This window comes from Oncorhynchus tshawytscha, linkage group LG07, assembly GCF_018296145.1.
Source record: "Oncorhynchus tshawytscha isolate Ot180627B linkage group LG07, Otsh_v2.0, whole genome shotgun sequence".
Taxonomy (NCBI): domain Eukaryota; kingdom Metazoa; phylum Chordata; class Actinopteri; order Salmoniformes; family Salmonidae; genus Oncorhynchus; species Oncorhynchus tshawytscha.
The window spans coordinates 67,657,966-67,677,498 of NC_056435.1; the positions used below are offsets into that span (position 1 = coordinate 67,657,966).

The window sequence follows — 19,533 nt, forward strand, 5'->3', positions numbered from 1 at the left end:
TTGAATTCCAACAATCAAAATGGAATTGACCGTGAGCAGTTTGTTGGTTATATGAAATGAGCCAAAATCACAGACAATGTAGGATCCTGTGGACCCCAAGAACAATAGCTGGTTCATTCCACGAATAGGTGCCTTTTGGACAGGCAAACTTTTAAGAAATTAACGTTGAACTCGCTCTTCTTTCAACATTCAATTGCATGGAGGATATGTTTAGCCTACGGAAAAACACATTTTCCCATCTCAGGCATTAAAATCCTATGAACTAAGAGCATTTTATCTGCATTGTACCACACTGTCTATCGACCCCGTTAGACACTTATGTACAATGCATTCGGAAAGTATTCAGACCCCTTTCCACATTGTTACATTACAGCCTTATTCTAAAACATTCCCCCCCCCCCCTCAATCTACACACAATAATACCCCCATCATGACAAAGCAAAAACAGGTTTACATTTTTAATAAAATAAACAAATATCACATATACATAGGTATTCAGACCCGTTACTCAGTACTTTGTTGAAGCCCCTTTGGCAACAATTAGAGACTCAAGTGTTCTTGGTTATGACGCTACAAGCTTGGCACACCTGTATTTGGGGAGTTTCTCACAATCTTCTCAAGCTCTGTCAGGTTGGATGGGGAGCATCGATGCACAACTATTTTCAGGTCTCTCCAGAGATGTTCGATCAGGTTCAAGTCCGGGCTCTGGCTGGGCCACTCAAGGACATTGCGAGACTTGTCCCCGAAACCACTCCTGCATTGTCTTAGCTGTGTGCTTAGGGTCGTTGTCGTATTGGAAGGTGAACCTTCGGCCCAAGTCTGAGGTCCTGAGTGCTCTGGAGCCGGTTTTCAACAAGGATCTCTCTCTGTACTTTGCTCTGTTCATCTTTCCCTCATCCCCGACTAGTCTCCCAGTCCCTGCAGCTGAAAAACATCCACATAGCTGCCACCACCATTCTTCACCGTAGGGATGGTGCCAGGTTTCCTCCAGATGTGATGCTTGGCATTCAGGCCAGAGTTAAATCTTGGTTTCTTGTTTCTCATGGTCTGAGAGTCCTTTAGGTGCCTTTTGGCAAACTCCAAGCCGGCTGTCAGGCTCTAGAGCTCTGTCAGAGTGACCATCAGGTTCTTGGTCACCTCCCTGACGGTGGTGCCGGGTTTCTGCCAGACGTGATGCTTTGCATTCAGGCCATAGAGTTCAATCTTAGTTTCATCAGACCAGAGAATCTTGTTTCACATGGTTGAGAAACAATGGTTGTCCTTCTGGAAGGTCCTCCCATCTCCACAGAGGAACTCTCGAGCTCTGTCAGTGACCATCGGGTTCTTGGTCACCTCCATGACTGTGACGTAGAAGTCAGTCACTGGCCGCGGGCAGCATTTGGTTCTTTAACGCACACACATATTCATCACTCCTCCCTGCGCCATTATACCATAAGTTAACAATGTGGGTCGACACACAATTTAACTTGTGTCTTGGTGCATGCATTTCACACTTGTCAATGTTCATATTTGAGAGATACAATAATTATTATACTTATCAATGTTGTGGATGAGCGCATTGTTTGTTTGTTCTGTTCCTCTCTCTCCATCTCTGTAGCTTCTGGGTATGCTGGAAAAGGACCCGAGCTAAGGGAATTGGGTTGGCTTTATAGTGCCTGTCCCAAATGGCTCATTAATGCATATGGGCATATTGAAAGATATTGTCAGTAATGATGTAATGTTGTAAATGTTATGTTGTGATATTGTTTAAAACCGTGTTGCAATGTATATCCTTTAGTATGTTTAGTTCATGGAAAATGTAGGTTTGTATTGTTAATTGATTAATTAATTAGGGTTAATTGTTCTGAGGGGAGGGGCTAGCCCTACAAAAGGAGCCTCTCTCCAGTCTCTAAGGGGGATTTTTTGGATTGAGCTGTGGATGGGGCAGCATTGTTGTTAAGCTGTCCCATAAGGTAGACGTTGATGGCAGTACTGTTTTCTGTTCCGGAATCACTTGTAAATAAACACCTTTGCACAGAAGAACTTTTGCGGTTCCGCCATCTTTTTATTTTTATAGAGGTTAGGTTATCCAGTTTAGCCATCTGGCCTACTCTACGTGACATATGGTGGCAGTGGTGGGATGGCGTACCGCAAATCAGTGAATTCCAACAAGAGAGGTAAAGGAATGCGTACAGGATTGCGTTCTCAGCAACAGCATCAACTGTCAGAAAAGGTACCTGAAGTTGAACCGGGGTGGAATACCATGGAATCGTCTGGTGAAGAAGAGGTCAAGTATGAGAAACTAGGAGCCCGACCGCGGGGCCAAAGACAACCAGAACTGGGTGAGCTGCTGACTGAAGGAGCAGTTGGGGGACCAGAACCACACCCAACCATGGTAACCCTTTTTCAGCAACTTTTCACCTGCCTTGAGAGGAGGGACGAAGACCTCAAGCAGGAGTTACGTGGCCTACGCCAATCTATCCTCACAGCTCCCCACCAGGCGGAACTCGTCAGTGAGAGCCCAAGATTGGGTCTTCCAACACCAGGACGACAAAGGCTCGATGCAGCAGGGACTTCAACTCCACAGCAGGCACCCCAAGCAGTAATGAGGCCAGCACCTGGAGAGACCAGTCCAGCAGTGTTAACGTCCATCTTCCAGCATTCCTGAGGAAGGAGCCAAAGATGCCCTCATACCAGCAGGGGAGGACATTGAAAACTACCTGCTGAGGTTTGAGCGCATGGCTAAGACGTGGCAGTGGCCTGAGGTAGAGTGGGCCTGCAGGCTTGTCCCATTGCTCACGGGCAAGGCCTTAGAGGCTTACACAGCAATGGATGAGGGGCTGGCCAATGTCTACAAGGGCTTGAAGGAAGCGCTGCTGGTGAAGTTTGACATCTCACCGGAAACCTACCGTCAACGCTTCAGAGCTGCATCAACGCCATCGGGTGAGTCGCCGACAGAGACGTACCACCGCCTCAAGGGTCTCTACCGACGATGGGTTCGACCGGGGAAAGACACAGGACGAAATCGGGAGGTCATCATCCTCGAGCAACTTCTACAAGTTCTACCACACGACATTCGAACCTGGGTCCGAGAGCACGAGCCCAAGGACGGGCTTATGGCGGCCAAGCTTGCACTGCAGTATCTTAATGCACGTAAAGGGGGCCCACCACAACCTGCAGCACCCGCTCCAAGGAGTCTCAGAGACACAAGGGACATCAGAAACGCCAGAGATGGTGGAGGTAACTCTGGGGGTTGTGTGTCTGGGAGGGAGGTAAGGGATCATGCAGTTCGCTCTGATGGGAGGGGTCTGACATGTTTTTACTGCCGGCAGCAGGGGCACAAAGCTTCAATGTGTCCGCTACGTAAATCCAAGCTCTCAGGTTACTGTTATGTACCCAGAGAGGGGGATGGTGTTCAGAATAGACAGACTCGGGAAGGGTCATGCTTGGTACCTGTAAAAGTGAATGGTAAAAGTCTTACTGCAATGATTGACACCGGCAGTTCCCTGTCATTGATCAGAAAAGGTAATGTACCTGTTAATGACATTGATTATGGTCATCAGACACTGATCCAATGTGTCCATGGTGACCAGTCACAGCAGCCCACAGCTGAGCTCACAGTTGAGATTCAGGGTCAGAAATACCTCCTCAAAGTTGGGGTAATGGAGAAGCTACCTTTTGAGATGATTTTGGGGAGGGATGTGCCTGTACTCTCTGATCTGTTGGGAAGTGTGGGGGTCAGCTATATGAGCAGTCAGTTTGCCAGTCTGATGTTCAGATGGCATGTTCAGTTGTCACTCGTGCCCAGGCCAAAGCTGGTTTACAACCTCTGCCTGACTTGTGTGATAGTCTGTGCGAGGGGGAACCAAAGGGCCCAGAAAGTCACGCCGCCAGCGGCGTCTTGAGAAGTGTGTGGGAACCCCTGTACCTGTTGCTGATGTGTCTGGGTTAGAGGTGCAATGGGATGTTCCACAAAATTTTGCTACTCTGCAGAAGTCTGACGCAACCTTGAAATGTTTGTTTGACAAGGCCTTAGCTGGGGACAGTCAATCTTTATGTGGGGGGATTTACACAGTAGACAACCACATACTCTACCTTGGGTCAGAGGCAGATAGCAGGAAGTTGGTGGTGCCATCTACCTGTAGACCACTTGTTCTCAACCTTGCACATACAGTTCCATGGGCAGGCCATCTAGGGCAACATAAGACCTATCTTAGGCTAGGCTCCCGTTTCTTTTGGCCCTCCATGTATACTGATGTACAAAAATACTGCAAATCATGCCCCACGTGCCAGAAAACCAGTGCTGTCCGTAGGTCTGAACGGGCTCCTCTATGTTCACTGCCAGTTATCTCTACCCCATTCAAGAGAATTGCAATGGACATTGTTGGACCCTTGGAGAAGAGTAGTGCAGGTTACAAGTATATATTGGTGATCTGTGACTATGCCACCCGGTTCCCAGAAGCCTTCCCACTCCGTTCCATAACCACTCCAAAGATAATCAATGATCTTGTTCAGCTCTTCTCTCGTGTAGGAATCCCAGATGAAATCCTGACGGACCAAGGGACAAACTTCACCTCGCGACTGATGGTTCAACTCCACCGACAGCTGGGCATTAAAGGCTTGAGGACTACTCCCTAAAATCCCCAAACGGATGGGCTCGTAGAGAGATTCAATCAAACGCTCAAGAACATGCTGAGGAAGTTTGTGGCTGACACTGGTAAAGACTGGGATAAGTGGTTACCCTTTCTGCTTTTTGCTTACAGGGAGGTGCCTCAGGCATCGACAGGTTTCTCACCATTCAAACTCCTCTATGGATGGCCAGTGCAAGGACCACTGGACCTGCTGAAGAAGTGCTGGGAAGGTTCCCCAGTAGCTACCTCAGGACAGGGGATTTTCCAGTATGTCCTCCAGATGCGAGACAGGTTGGAACGGTACCGAGAGGAAGCTAGAGCAAACCTTCAGCAAGCCCAGAAGGCCCAGAAGAGAGGCTATGACCAGCACGCTCGCCACAGAGAGTTTGAGCCAGGACAGAAAGTCCTGCTCCTCCTTCCCTCGTCCACCAGCAAGCTCCTTGCGCAATGGCAAGGACCGTACCTAATCGGGAGGAAGATGGGCCCAGTGACCTACGAGGTGCTGCACCCGGACAAGGGTAAGAAGAAGCAAACCTACCATGTGAACCTTCTCAAGGCCTGGGAGGAGAAAGAGGAACTCTCCAAAGGAAAGTCCTTTCTGGTCCGCAGAGTAGAAGAGGATGAGTCGGATGGAGTCACAGAGGCATGGAAAGAACGAGCAGAAGTCATACTGGCTCACCTGGAAGAAGACAAGCAAGATGAGCTGAAGCAGCTGTTTGGCAAGTATCCGGCCCTCTTCAGTCAGAGACCAGGAAGAACCAAAGTCCTGGAACACGTCATTCGTTTGAAACCTGGCCAGAACCCTGTCCGCCAGCATCCTTACCGTGTGCCTGAGAGGCTGGTGGTAGCCCTCAAGGAAGAGGTCCACACCATGATAGAGATGGATGTTGTCGAGCCATCTTCAAGTGAATGGAGCAGCCCTATTGTCATTGTCCCAAAGAAGGATGGCTCTTTGCGCGTCTGCATGGACTTCCGTAAGGTGAATGCCATCTCCCAGTTTGATGCCTATCCCATGCCCCGCATTGACGACTTACTGGAGAGAATAGGTAGAGCTCATTACATCACCACATTGGATCTCTGCAAAGGGTACTGGCAGGTGCCCCTGGATGAACAATCCAAGGCCTACACTGCATTCCGGACGCCAATGGGCCTGTTCCAGTTCAAGGTCATGCCGTTTGGCCTTCATGGGGCCCCTGCGACTTTCCAGAGGCTGATGGACAAGGTCCTCCAGGACTGTGACGATTACTGTGCTGCTTACTTGGACGACGTGGTGATCTACAGCCACTCCTGGGAGGAGCACATACATCATCTTAGCAGCGTCCTGGGGAAGATCCATGAAGCAGGCCTCACGCTTAACCTCCTGAAGTGTGAGTGGGCGAAACAGGAGACAAAGTACCTGGGTTACCAGCTGGGTAAGTGTGAAGTTCGGCCTCAGGTGGAGAAAGTGGAGTCCATCAGGAATAGCCCTCAACCCAGAACCAAGACACAGGTGAAGTCCTTCCTAGGTCTGGCAGGGTGGTACCGGAGATTCATTCCACAGTTTTCGACCATCGCTGTCCCTCTGACCAACCTCACTTCGAAGGGGGCCAGCAACCCTGTGAAGTGGACTGAGGAGTGTGAGGAAGCCCTCATGACACTGAAAAAACGACTGTGCTCATTCCCTGTTCTCCAGACCCCTGATTTTAAGAAGAGATTTCTCGTGCAGGTGGACGCTTCGGCTGTAGGAATTGGAGCTGTACTGGCCCAAGGGGAGCCAAGAGAAGAGCTTCCTGTGCTGTACCTGAGTCGGAAGCTATTGCCCAGGGAAACCAGGTATTCTACAATCGAAAAGGAGTGCCTGGCTATAAAGTGGGCCCTAGATAGCCTCCGTTACTACCTTCTTGGGAGGGAATTTGACCTGCACACGGACCACAGAGCACTGACCTGGATCCAGACCATGAAGGACCGGAATTCTCGTGTGACCAGGTGGTATCTGGAGCTCCAGCCCTTCAGGTTCTGTGTCCGTCACAAGGCAGGAAAAGAGAACGTTACTGCGGACTACCTATCAAGGCTCCCGAACATGGTCGCTTCAGGAGAGGAGGAAGGTAATGTGACGTAGAAGTCAGTCACTGGCCGCGGGCAGCATTTGGTTCTTTAACGCACACACATATTCATCACTCCTCCCTGCGCCATTATACCATAAGTTAACAGTGTGGGTCGACACACAATTTAACTTGTGTCTTGGTGCATGCATTTCACACTTGTCAATGTTCATATTTGAGAGATACAATAATTATTATACTTATCAATGTTGTGGATGAGCGCATTGTTTGTTTGTTCTGTTCCTCTCTCTCCATCTCTGTAGCTTCTGGGTATGCTGGAAAAGGACCCGAGCTAAGGGAATTGGGTTGGCTTTATAGTGCCTGTCCCAAATGGCTCATTAATGCATATGGGCATATTGAAAGATATTGTCAGTAATGATGTAATGTTGTAAATGTTATGTTGTGATATTGTTTAAAACCGTGTTGCAATGTATATCCTTTAGTATGTTTAGTTCATGGAAAATGTAGGTTTGTATTGTTAATTGATTAATTAATTAGGGTTAATTGTTCTGAGGGGAGGGGCTAGCCCTACAAAAGGAGCCTCTCTCCAGTCTCTAAGGGGGATTTTTTGGATTGAGCTGTGGATGGGGCAGCATTGTTGTTAAGCTGTCCCATAAGGTAGACGTTGATGGCAGTACTGTTGTTTTCTGTTCCGGAATCACTTGTAAATAAACACCTTTGCACAGAAGAACTTTTGCGGTTCCGCCATCTTTTTATTTTTATAGAGGTTAGGTTATCCAGTTTGCCATCTGGCCTACTCTACGTGACAATGACCAAGGCCCTTCTGCCCCGATTGCTCAGTTTGGCTGGGCGGCCAGCTCTAGGAAGATTCTTGTCGGTTCCAAACTTCCATTTAAGAATGCTGGCCACTGTACTCTTGGGGACCTTCAATGCTGCAGAAATGTTTTGGTACCCTTCCCAAGATCTGTGCCGACACACAATCCTGTCTCGGAGCTCTATGGACAATTCCTTCGACCTCACCTTAGTTTTTTCTCCGACATGCACAGTCTACTGTGGGATCTTATAAAGACAGGTGTGTGCCTTTCCAAATCAAGTCCAATCAATAGAATGTACCACAGGTGGACTCCAATCAAGTTGTAGAAACATCAAGGATCATCAATGAAACAGGATGCACCTGAGCTCAATTTCAAGTCTCATAGCAATGGGTCTGAATAATTATGTAAATAAGGCTTTTATCTTGAATACATTCGCAAAAAAAACTAAAAACCTGTTTTCGCTTTGTCATTATGGGGTTGTGGATTGATGAGAATCAATTTTAGAATAAGCCTGTAACTTAACAAAACGGGGGAAAAGTCAAGGGGTCTGAATACTTTCTGAATGCAGTGCAACTGTCTACCAACTTAAATAAAAGCATGTTTAAGATGAATCTAATATTTTCTCATTGATAAAGTATCCTTGTACAAATAAACGTCATATCAAACCTAAAACCTCAACCCTGTTAGAGGCCCAACTAACTAACTTCATCTGTGAAGATCAGCCATTACTCCTCATGTGGTCCCATGCTCTTTACCACACGGTGTTCATGAAATAAGGAATTACACATATGTTCCACACACAATGAAAGTTAAATCAAATTTAAGGTTTCTAAACATTAACTGAGCGAACAGGGTTGACATGTTGAGCTTTACCACAGTCAAAAATGATGAAACAATTATAAAATTAGACCACCATGCTGTTCAGACAACGCTGTGAATAATTTAATCTGGTGGAATGGCCCATTATTTGAAAGGGGTTAATTGTTTGTTTGTTTAACCACTCTTGGGTAGGGGACAGTATTTTGACATCATGATGAAAAGCGTGCCCATAGTAAACTGCCTGATACTCAGGACCAGAAGCTAGGATAAGCATAGAAATTGTAGATTTGGATAGAAAACACTTTAAAGTTTATAAAACTGTTAACATTATGTCTGTGAGTATAACAGAACTGATATGGCAGGCCAAGTTTAATTATAAGACCAAGTCATCCCATATTGCAGTTCCTAGGGCTTCCACTAGATGTCAACCATCCTTAGAAAGAGTTTCAGGCTGGTTTTTGGAAAAATTAGCCAGAAATGTTTGTTTTTCTAGGTGGCTCCCATTTTGGCTGTAGTGTTTCCGAGCGCGTGGTAGAGAGCGCGTTCTTTGGTAGAGAGCGCGTTCTTTGGTATTTTTCTCAGGTAAAGACAATGATTCTCGGCCTTAAATTTTATTGTTTATTAACGTATTAGGGTACCTAAGTAAAAAAAGTCAAATGTTATACCTTTTTCTCCCCAATTTCGTGGTATCAAATTGTTTAGTAGCTACTATTTTGTCTCATCGCTACAACTCTCGTACGGGCTCGGGAGAGACGAAGGTTGAAAGTCATGCGTCCTCCCATACACAACCAAGCCGCACTGCTTCTTAACACAGCACACATCCAACCCGGAAGCCAGCCGCACCAATGTGTCAGAGGAAACACCGTGTACCTGGCAACCTTAGTTAGCGTGCACTGCGCCCGGCCCGCCACAGGAGTCGCTGGTGCGCGATGAAACAAGGATATCCCTACCGGCCAAGCCCTCCCTAATCCGGACGACACTATGCCAATTGTGCGTCGCCCCACGGACCTCCCGGTCGCGGGCCGGTTGCGACAGAGCCTGGGCGCAAACCCAGAGTCTCTGGTGGCACAGCTGGCGCTGCAGTACAGCACCCTTAACCACTGTGCCACCCTGGAGGCCCAGGGTACCTAAGGTTTGATTATAAATGTTGTTTGACTTGTTTGGAAAAGTTTATTAGTAATGTTTGGGATTCATTTTGTATGCATTTTGATGGAGGGAAACTGGGTGGATTATTGCCTGAAGCGCGCCAGCTAAACTGAGTTTTTATGGATATAAAGAAGGACAATATCGAACAAAAGGACCATTTGTGATGAAACTGGGACCTTTTGGAGTGCCAACAGAAGATGATCAAAGGTAAGGCATTTTTTATAGAGCTATTTCTGACTTTCGTGTCACACCTGCCTGGTTGAAATATGTTAGTCATGCGTTTGTATGCGGGGTTCTCTGATAAATCGCATGGTATGCTTTCGCCGTAAAGCCTTTTTGAAATCTAACACAGCGGCTGGATTAACAAGAAGTTAATCTTTATTTTGATGTATTATACTTGTGACTTTATTAAAGTTTATTATTTATAATGTAGTTTGAATTTCGCGCTTTGCAATTTGACCGGACGTTACCGTCCCACCACACCAGCAGAAGATAAGTTTGGCATTAAAACGAGGGACAAACAAAGGCATAAGCTAATCACAATCATATAAATAGTGATCTTCAGAAACGATTCAAAGCAGAAAAATAACTAGGCCTTTACAATGATGGTGAAACTTGGGAGACATTTTTAGATAAAAGTGTGTTCAAATCTTCCTAGAAGTGACACAGGGTTGAAGGAGAATTTTAGCATTTTAAGGAGAATTTTTGCATTTTAAAAAGCCTTCATTCACACATGAATAAAAGGAATTTATTGAATGTTGTGTGGTCTATATTAAAGTGCACTTCATTTAATTTATCAGGCTTTTTAAAATTCAATATGGTTGCATAATTTATACTTAACATTTTTGTGGCACGATCACACTTCTGCTTGTTCAACAACTAATTGGGATCCAAATAAAATATCTTAATTTGAGACAAATTTGCTAAAGTAGGCAAAAAAAAAAATCCTGCAGCAACAGGGAATGTGAATTACTATGTTGATTAAAATTCACAAGACCTATTTGTGGGGGAAAATACATTTTTAAGAAAGGGAAAACGAAGTCTGAAATGTAAAAGTGGAAATTACAAACTTTTAAAAAAACATTTTAAACCTCAAATACACTACACATTTATTCCAGGAAAGTTAACCTGCAACAGGGTAAGCAAATAAAGATCCTACATCTGTAAAAGCCATACAATGTTTTTTTTTTCCCCTCTAACGGTAGTTTACCTGAGAGCAGCTGGCGATGGTGCTGGTGGGTAGTCCTATGGAGGGAGCCCAGCCTACATCTCTGACCCAATCACTGTGAGCCTCCAGCTTCTGGTCCTCCTTCCATTGGCCATCCTCCTCTCTAAGAAAGAAGACATACAAACCTGTCTGGAAGCCATTTTATTCAAACTCCTCACTTGCCATAGGAACCTATTTGGTAACACCTTACATAAAAGTTGTTTACACAGTTATAACTATGTCAAGTTGTTATTACAAAGAGAAAAAGATGTTACTGCAAGTAAGTGGTAAATATTTGGATTGATTTCATGGAACTATACGTCACTGTACCCCTTGACTTGTGTTTATTTTTTTTCTCACTCATCTACACACATAATAACAAAGTGAAAACATGTTTAGAAATGTTTGCACATTTATTTAAATTTATTATAGAAATATCTAATTTACATAGAGTACCAGTCAAAAGCTTGAACTACTCATTCAAGGATTTCTCATTATAGAATAGTGAAGACATCAAAACTATGAAATAACACATGGAATCATGTAGTAACTAAAAAAAGTGTTAAATCAAAATATATTTTATATTTGAGATTCTTCAAAGTAGCCACCCTTTGCCTTGATGATAGCTTTGCACACTTGGCATTCTCTCAACCAGCTTCATGAGATAGTCACTTGGAATGCATTTCAATTAACAGGTGTGGAATTTTTTTTCAAATCAAATTGTCACATGCACCGAATATGCTTACTTTCTTTCCTTCTTACTGCGTTTGAGTTAATCTGTTGTGATTTGACAAGGTAGGGAGGTATAAAAGGTAGGGCTCCCGAGTGGCGCAGCGGTCTAAGGCACTGCATCTCAGTGCAAGAGGTGTCACTACAGTCCCTGGTCCGAATCCATGCTGTAACACATCCGGCCGTGATTGGGTGTCCCATAGGGTGGCGCACAATTGGCTCAGCGTCGTCCAGGTTTGGCCCGGGGTAGGCCGTCATTGTAAATAAGAATTTGTTCTTAACTGACTTTCCTAGTTACATTTTTTTTTTTTTTTGAAATACAGAAGATAGCCGTATTTGATAAATACCATGTCATTATTCTGGCAAGAACAGCTCATATAAGCAAAGAGAAACAGTCCATCATTCCTCAAAGACATGAAGGTCAGTCAATACAGAAAATTAAGAACTTTGAAAGTTTCTTCAAGCCAGTCGCAAAGACCACCAAGCGCTATGATGAAACTGGCTCTCATGAGGACCGCCACAGGAAAGGAAGACCCAGAGTTACCTCTGCTGCAGAGGATACGTTCATTAGAGTTAACTGGCTCTCATGAGGACCGCCACAGGAAAGGAAGACCCAGAGTTACCTCTGCTGCAGAGGATAAGTTCATTAGAGTTAACTGGCTCTCATGAGGACCGCCACAGGAAAGGAAGACCCAGAGTTACCTCTGCTGCAGAGGATAAGTTCATTAGAGTTACCAGCCTCCGAGATTGCCGCCCAGATAAATGCTTCACAGAGTTTAAGTAACAGACACATCTCAACATCAACTGTTCAGAGGAGACTGTGTGAATCAGGCCTTCATGGTCGAATTGCTGCAAAGAAACCACTACTAAAGGACACCGATAATAAGAAGAGACTTGCTTGGACCAAGAAACACGAGTAATGGACATTAGACCGTTGGACATCTGTCCTTTGGTCTGATGAGTCCAAATTTGAGATTTTTGGTTCTAACCGCTGTCTTTGTGAGACGCAGAGAAGGTGAACGGAGGATCTCTGCTTGTGTGGTTCCAACCATGAAGCATGGAGGAGGTGGTGTGATGGTGCTTTGCTGGTGACACTGATTTATTTAGAATTCAAGGCACACTTAACCAGCATGGCTACCACAGCATTCTGTAGTGATACGCTACCACAGCATTCTGTAGTGATACGCCATCCCATCTGGTTTGTGCTTAGTGGGACGATCATTTGTTTTTCAACAGGACAATGACCCAACACACCTCCAGGCTGTGTACGGGCTATTTTACCAAGGAGAGTGATGGAGTGCTGCATCAGATGACCTGGCCTCCACAATCACCTGACCTCAACCCAATTGAGATGGTTTGGGATGAGTTTGACTGCAGAGTGAAGGAAAAGCAGCCAACAAGTGCTCAGCATACGTGGGAACTCCTACAAGACTGCTGGAAAAGCATTCCAGGTGAAGCTGGTTAAGAGAATGCCAAGAGTGTGCAAAGCTGGCATCAAGGCAAATGATGGCTACTTTGAAGAATCTAAAATACATTCCGATTTATAACTTTTTTTTGATTACTACATGATTCCATGTGTGTTATTTCATAGTTGTGATGTCTTCACTATTATTCTACATTGTAGAAAGGAGTAAAAAATATATTAAAACCCTTGAATGAGTAGGTGTCCAAACTTTTGTCTGTAACCAAATATTCATACCCCTTTGCTATGACATTTCAAATTGAGCTCAGGTGCATCCTGTTTCCTTTGATCATAGAGTGGCCATGCAGAAGATAAGACACCCTCCAAACGTCTGCTACTTACTTCCAGAGTTTGACCAGGTTGTCGCAGCCTCCTGAGACAAACCTCTTGATGAAGTTGGGTTTCTGACCCGAGGGCTGGTCTATCAGACTACCTGGCACCACAGATGGAGCCCAGCTCACTGCGTTACAGCCAATCTAACAGGACAGAGGACAAGGTTACAAAACACAGTCACATGTACAGACCAAGGACATGAATTCATATGAACTCCATTAGGACTATGACAACTTACCACAGAAGGACTGTCACAACAGACAGTTGATTTAATGTTACTCTTTAGGTTTAGCCGTACCCAGCCCTAGAGAAAATACTTAATGTCGGTTTACGAATGAAAGTGAAAACAGTAGTTCATTACTCACTGTGTGTGCATTGCTGATCTTCTTAATGTCCCACTGTTGATCCCCAGAGCAGGTGACCAATGAGATGGCTCCATCCGAGCTGCCACAGGCCAGGATCAGACCAAAGTCATAGGGACCCCAGCACACTGAATTCACTGAAGCCAGGAAGTACTCATTAATATACACTAAAAACACAGAGCTTTTGACAATGCTTAATTGCAGTGTTATTCATCCCCGGTTCTGGGCTTTGATCAAAAGTGAAACTAAACATGTTGCATACCGAGTGGGTCCCAAGCACCAGGTTAAAAGAACTCCATTTGAACATTTTCAATAAGATCATTGAAAATATTCAAACCATACATACCAAACTGTATGAACTCACTGTACTGTATGTCGCTCTGGATAAGAACATCTGCGAAATGACGTAAAATATTAAATTAATTTGTGAGTGATTTACCTGAAGAGTCGTGTCCAGTGTACTCGTACATCTTATCCCAGGTTCCGTTCTCTTCCTTCCATATGATCACCTTCCTGTCATAGGAACAGGAGGCCAGGATGTTGCCGTACATGGGGTGAGCCCAGGCCACCTGCCACACAGGACCCTCATGGCTGCAGAGAGAGGAGATTGAGGCAGACAGTAAAAGGAGTGTCTGGATACAGCACTTCACAGGTAATGGTGAGGGGAGATGAAACAGGGACATGGTAGTTCAATCTGTGTGGGCTGGAAAATAAGTGTTGCATGTCGATAATTGCAATATCTGTGGTGCTGCTCATAGCAACTTCCTTTTCGATGAGTCAACCATTAAAGCTCTAATCAAGCAGAATCACGTCTTACCCTCTCAGATCTGCCACTAGGATTTGTCCTCCGTTTTTAACATCGAAGATCTTGACAGACCTGTCAGAAGAGCAGGTGGCCAGTCTGGTGCCATAATAATCCATCTGGGCATCATGCTTAAAACACAAGAGCATGTCATAAGAGGTCAAAGGTTGCAATTATTACCTTGGATTAGTCCAAATAGAGTGAGTTAGCTAGCTACTAAAATTAGATTAAATCAGGGATAAATAAAGTACATTCAGTTGATATATAGTAATTTGCTACAGCTGGTTGAATTTACGGGACATTGAATTAACAATCCATTCAAACTCAAGTCAGCTAGCTAAATGACAGTAGCTAGCTAACGTTAGCTAGTAGCTGTCACATAAGAAAACTACTTACGATCATGTCCTCATGGGAGGTGTCCACCGTGTTGATGACGGAAACCTATAATTCATGAAACCCAAGAAGTGAGAGATTATTTGATAGTACACCAGTCTAAAAAGCTAACGTTGCGTTAGTTAGCTAAATCTAACTTTGCTAGTTACACAAACTAGCTACTTAACTGGCTAGATAGAAGCTTGAACTAATTGCAGAAATACCGTTAATGCGTAAAACAGCATTACACGATCTTGTAACATACATTACTCTGTTTAACAGTCTATTTAGTACTAAACAATAAGTAACTACAACCTAATAAAAATACACTTATTCAGCTTAGCAACTTGACACGTTAGCTATCTAACGTTAACAGTTACCTTGCTAACCGGCTAACAACTGCAGTCAGAAATACCAGAAATTATGTTACTCACCATGATTGAAGATTATCGTAATGCCTTTGTACCTAAACAGAGAAATTGCACTGCCAGACGTGTAACGCTGTTATCAATATATCTCGGTTTTACGATGTATCAAGAACGACGTGGCAACCACTGAAAAAAACAACTTCCGTGTGCGTGCACCAAGGTTCCGGTTGAAACAAGCATTTCGCTTACAAATAGATCCGTGAAAGATAAGTTCCTATGGGGTGAGTATTAGTTCCACCTGGTGGCAGTAGAAACGACAAATTAATTTTACTCATAACACAATGGTGCCTATTTATAAAGCACCGTGCAAGTGTCATGTTTCCAAGTTTGTTCTTGGCCTAAGTTATATTCCAACTAGGGGCTCCTGGGTGGCACAGTGATACTGCATTTCAGTGCAAGAGTCGTCATTGCAGTACCTGGTTCAAATCCAGGCTGCATCACATCTGGCTGTGATTGGGAGTCCCATAGGACGGCACACAGTTGTTCCAGGTTTGACCGGGATAGGCTGTCAATGTAAATACGGATTTCTTCTGAACTGAATTGCCTAGTTTAAAAGATATTGCCATGTTCTCCGGCTGAAACTTCTGCTCCACTATTTCGAAGTTTTTATCCATAACTTTTATCATATTTAAATTGACTGTAACTGGTAGTCAAGATGTCGAATATCTCATAAAACATCTCCAATCTATTGGAGAAAATGACATCACTGACAAAGATTTTCGGTAAGAAAGCAGACTGCTTTGCAATGCAAGTTTGAGTGTGGAATGACACAGTAATAATGTATCAACAATGACTGTCATTTTTTCATTTGTCGGCCACTAAGTATGTTTGCCTACTTTTATGATAATTTATCAGTGGCTTTAAAAGTAGTCCAGAACCTTTCTCACCAATTATGGTAATATAATAATATAATGTAATAGAATCATAGAATGTAATGTCATAATATAATGTAATAGAGTCATAGAATGTAATGTCATAATATAATAATATAATGTAATAGAATCATAGAATGTAATGTCATAATATAATAATAGAATGTAATAGAATCATAGAATGTAATGTCGTAATATAATTATAGAATGCCATGTAATAAAAGACTATTAGAATGTAATAGAATAATATGTCATAGAATAATAGAATGTAATAGCATAATGTAATAAAATAATGTAATAGAATCATAGAATGTAATGTAACAATATAATTATACAATGTAATGTAATAATATACTATTAGAATGTAATAGAATAATATGTCATAGAATAATACAATGTAATAGCATAATATGATAATATATGTTAGTGTCAATGTTTTAGATTCACAATCTCTCTGTTGTTGCCCAGGGAACAGAGGGAAATGATGTACAGTAACTAACTACCTCTGGTGCAATAAAGATGTTGTGCATGGACCCTGACATATACATTAACAAGGTCTGACATGCAATATGTTTGATGTCGCAGACATGAGTATGATCACTGTTAATAGGACAGTGGGCGTTGGGTTGATTATTCAGTTTGACACAGCGAGTTGTTGCAGTTAGGCAATGATTCTCCCAATACTGATACTAGGCTATACAAACTGCTTTGAAGTTTAATCATATTTCATTTCAGTTGAGATATCATGCTGAAGAGCTGTGTGGTAAGAGCATTAACACATCACACACACACACACACACACACACACACACACACACACACACACACACACACACACACATACACACACACACACACACACACACACACACACACACACACACACACACACACACACACACACACACACACACACACACACACACACACACACACACACACACACACATACACACACACACACACACACACACACACACACACACACACATCACACACACACACACACACACACACACACACACACACACACACACACACACACACACACACACACACACACACATCACACACACACACACACACACACACACATCACACACACACACACACACACACATCACACACACATCACACACACATCACACACACATCACACACATCACACACACACACACACACACACACACACAAAAAATGTGTATTTTCTTACTGGCACCGACTTAGGCAATGATTCTCCCAATACTAATATACTAATACTAGGCCACCCTGACTGACTGCTGATAGTTCATAGTTGCTTCAAAGCCTGATGCGGACATATAGTAGCTGTCAAAAGCAGTCAGTTTGGACACACCTACTCATCAGGTTTTTCTTTATTTTTACTATTTTCTACATTGTACAATAACAGTGATGATATCAAAACTATGAAATAACACATATGGAATCATGTAGTAACCAAAAAAGTGTTAAACAAATCTAAATATATTTTATATTTGAGATTCTTCAAAGTAGCCACCCTTTGCCTTGATGACAGCTTTGCACACTCTAGACATTCAGACCTGTACACTACAGAATGGGTGGAAACAATCACCCGACCTCAACCCAACTGAGATGTTTTGGGATCAGTTGGACCGCAGAGTGAAGGAAAAGTAGCCAACAAGTGCTCAGCGTTGTCTATAGTAGCCTTAGCTAGGTGGAGAGGTGTTTATCTATAGGAGCTTTAGCTAGGTGGAGAGGTGTTTATCTATCTTAGCTTTAGCTAGGTGGGGAGGTGTTTATCTATCTTAGCTTTAGCTAGGTGGAGAGGTGTTTATCTATCTTAGCTTTAGCTGGGTGGGGAGGTGTTTATCTATCTTAGCTTTAGCTAGGTGGGGAGGTGTTTATCTATCTTAGCTTTAGCTAGGTGGGGAGGTGTTTATCTATCTTAGCTTTAGCTAGGTGGAGAGGTGTTTATCTATCTTAGCTTTAGCTAGGTGGAGAGGTGTTTATCTATCTTAGCTTTAGCTAGGTGGGGAGGTGTTTATCTATCTTAGCTTTAGCTAGGTGGGGAGGTGTTTATCTATCTTAGCTTTAGCTAGGTGGGGAGGTGTTTATCTATCTTAGCTTTAGCTAGGTGGAGAGGTGTTTATCTATCTTAGCTTTAGCTAGGTGGGGAGGTGTTTATCTATCTTAGCTTTAGCTAGGTGGAGAGGTGTTTATCTATCTTAGCTTTAGCTAGGTGGGGAGGTGTTTATCTATCTTAGCTTTAGCTAGGTGGGGAGGTGTTTATCTATCTTAGCTTTAGCTAGGTGGGGAGGTGTTTATCTATCTTAGCTTTAGCTAGGTGGAGAGGTGTTTATCTATCTTAGCTTTAGCTAGGTGGGGAGGTGTTTATCTATCTTAGCTTTAGCTAGGTGGAGAGGTGTTTATCTATCTTAGCTTTAGCTGGGTGGGGAGGTGTTTATCTACAGTAGACTTAGCTAGGTGGAGAGGTGTTTATCGGAAGTAGCCATAGCTAGGTGGGGAGGTGTTTATCTATCTTAGCTTTAGCTAGGTGGGGAGGTGTTTATCTATCTTAGCTTTAGCTAGGTGGGGAGGTGTTTATCTATCTTAGCTTTAGCTAGGTGGGGAGGTGTTTATCTATCTTAGCTTTAGCTAGGTGGGGAGGTGTTTATCTATCTTAGCTTTAGCTAGGTGGGGAGGTGTTTATCTATCTTAGCTTTAGCTAGGTGGGGAGGTGTTTATCTATCTTAGCTTTAGCTAGGTGGGGAGGTGTTTATCTATCTTAGCTTTAGCTAGGTGGGGAGGTGTTTATCTATCTTAGCTTTAGTTAGGTGGAGAGGTGTTTATCTATCTTAGCTTTAGCTAGGTGGGGAGGTGTTTATCTATCTTAGCTTTAGCTAGGTGGAGAGGTGTTTATCTATCTTAGCTTTAGCTAGGTGGAGAGGTGTTTATCTATCTTAGCTTTAGCTAGGTGGGGAGGTGTTTATCTATCTTAGCTTTAGCTAGGTGGAGAGGTGTTTATCTATCTTAGCTTTAGCTAGGTGGGGAGGTGTTTATCTATCTTAGCTTTAGCTAGGTGGAGGGTGTTTATCTATCTTAGCTTTAGCTAGGTGGGGAGGTGTTTATCTATCTTAGCTTTAGCTAGGTGGGGAGGTGTTTATCTATCTTAGCTTTAGCTAGGTGGGGAGGTGTTTATCTATCTTAGCTTTAGCTAGGTGGAGAGGTGTTTATCTATCTTAGCTTTAGCTAGGTGGAGAGGTGTTTATCTATCTTAGCTTTAGCTAGGTGGAGAGGTGTTTATCTATCTTAGCTTTAGCTAGGTGGAGAGGTGTTTATCTATCTTAGCTTTAGCTAGGTGGAGAGGTGTTTATCTATCTTAGCTTTAGCTAGGTGGGGAGGTGTTTATCTATCTTAGCTTTAGCTAGGTGGAGAGGTGTTTATCTATCTTAGCTTTAGCTAGGTGGGGAGGTGTTTATCTATCTTAGCTTTAGCTAGGTGGGGAGGTGTTTATCTATCTTAGCTTTAGCTAGGTGGGGAGGTGTTTATCTATCT

At 43.5% G+C, this 19,533-nt stretch overlaps 1 protein-coding gene across 2 annotated transcripts in view; it reads right to left on the reverse strand.

Moving 5' to 3' along the window:
• The window catches only part of LOC112255078 (protein SEC13 homolog), a 19,271-nt gene extending 3,974 nt beyond the window's left edge, over positions 1–15,297 (reverse strand). The window contains exons 1-7 of one of the 2 annotated variants that reach the window (XM_024428135.2): positions 15,134–15,297; positions 14,724–14,768; positions 14,343–14,458; positions 13,965–14,116; positions 13,529–13,662; positions 13,173–13,306; positions 10,643–10,763 (exon numbers count right to left, since the gene is read on the reverse strand). In XM_024428135.2, coding sequence (XP_024283903.1) covers positions 10,643–10,763; positions 13,173–13,306; positions 13,529–13,662; positions 13,965–14,116; positions 14,343–14,458; positions 14,724–14,768; positions 15,134–15,136 — 705 coding nt within the window. In that variant the 5' untranslated portion in view covers positions 15,137–15,297. The remainder of the gene's footprint in view (positions 1–10,642; positions 10,764–13,172; positions 13,307–13,528; positions 13,663–13,964; positions 14,117–14,342; positions 14,459–14,723; positions 14,769–15,133) is intronic. The other variant, XM_024428136.2, reaches the window with a different exon arrangement.
• Between the last annotated feature and the right edge of the window lie 4,236 nt (positions 15,298–19,533).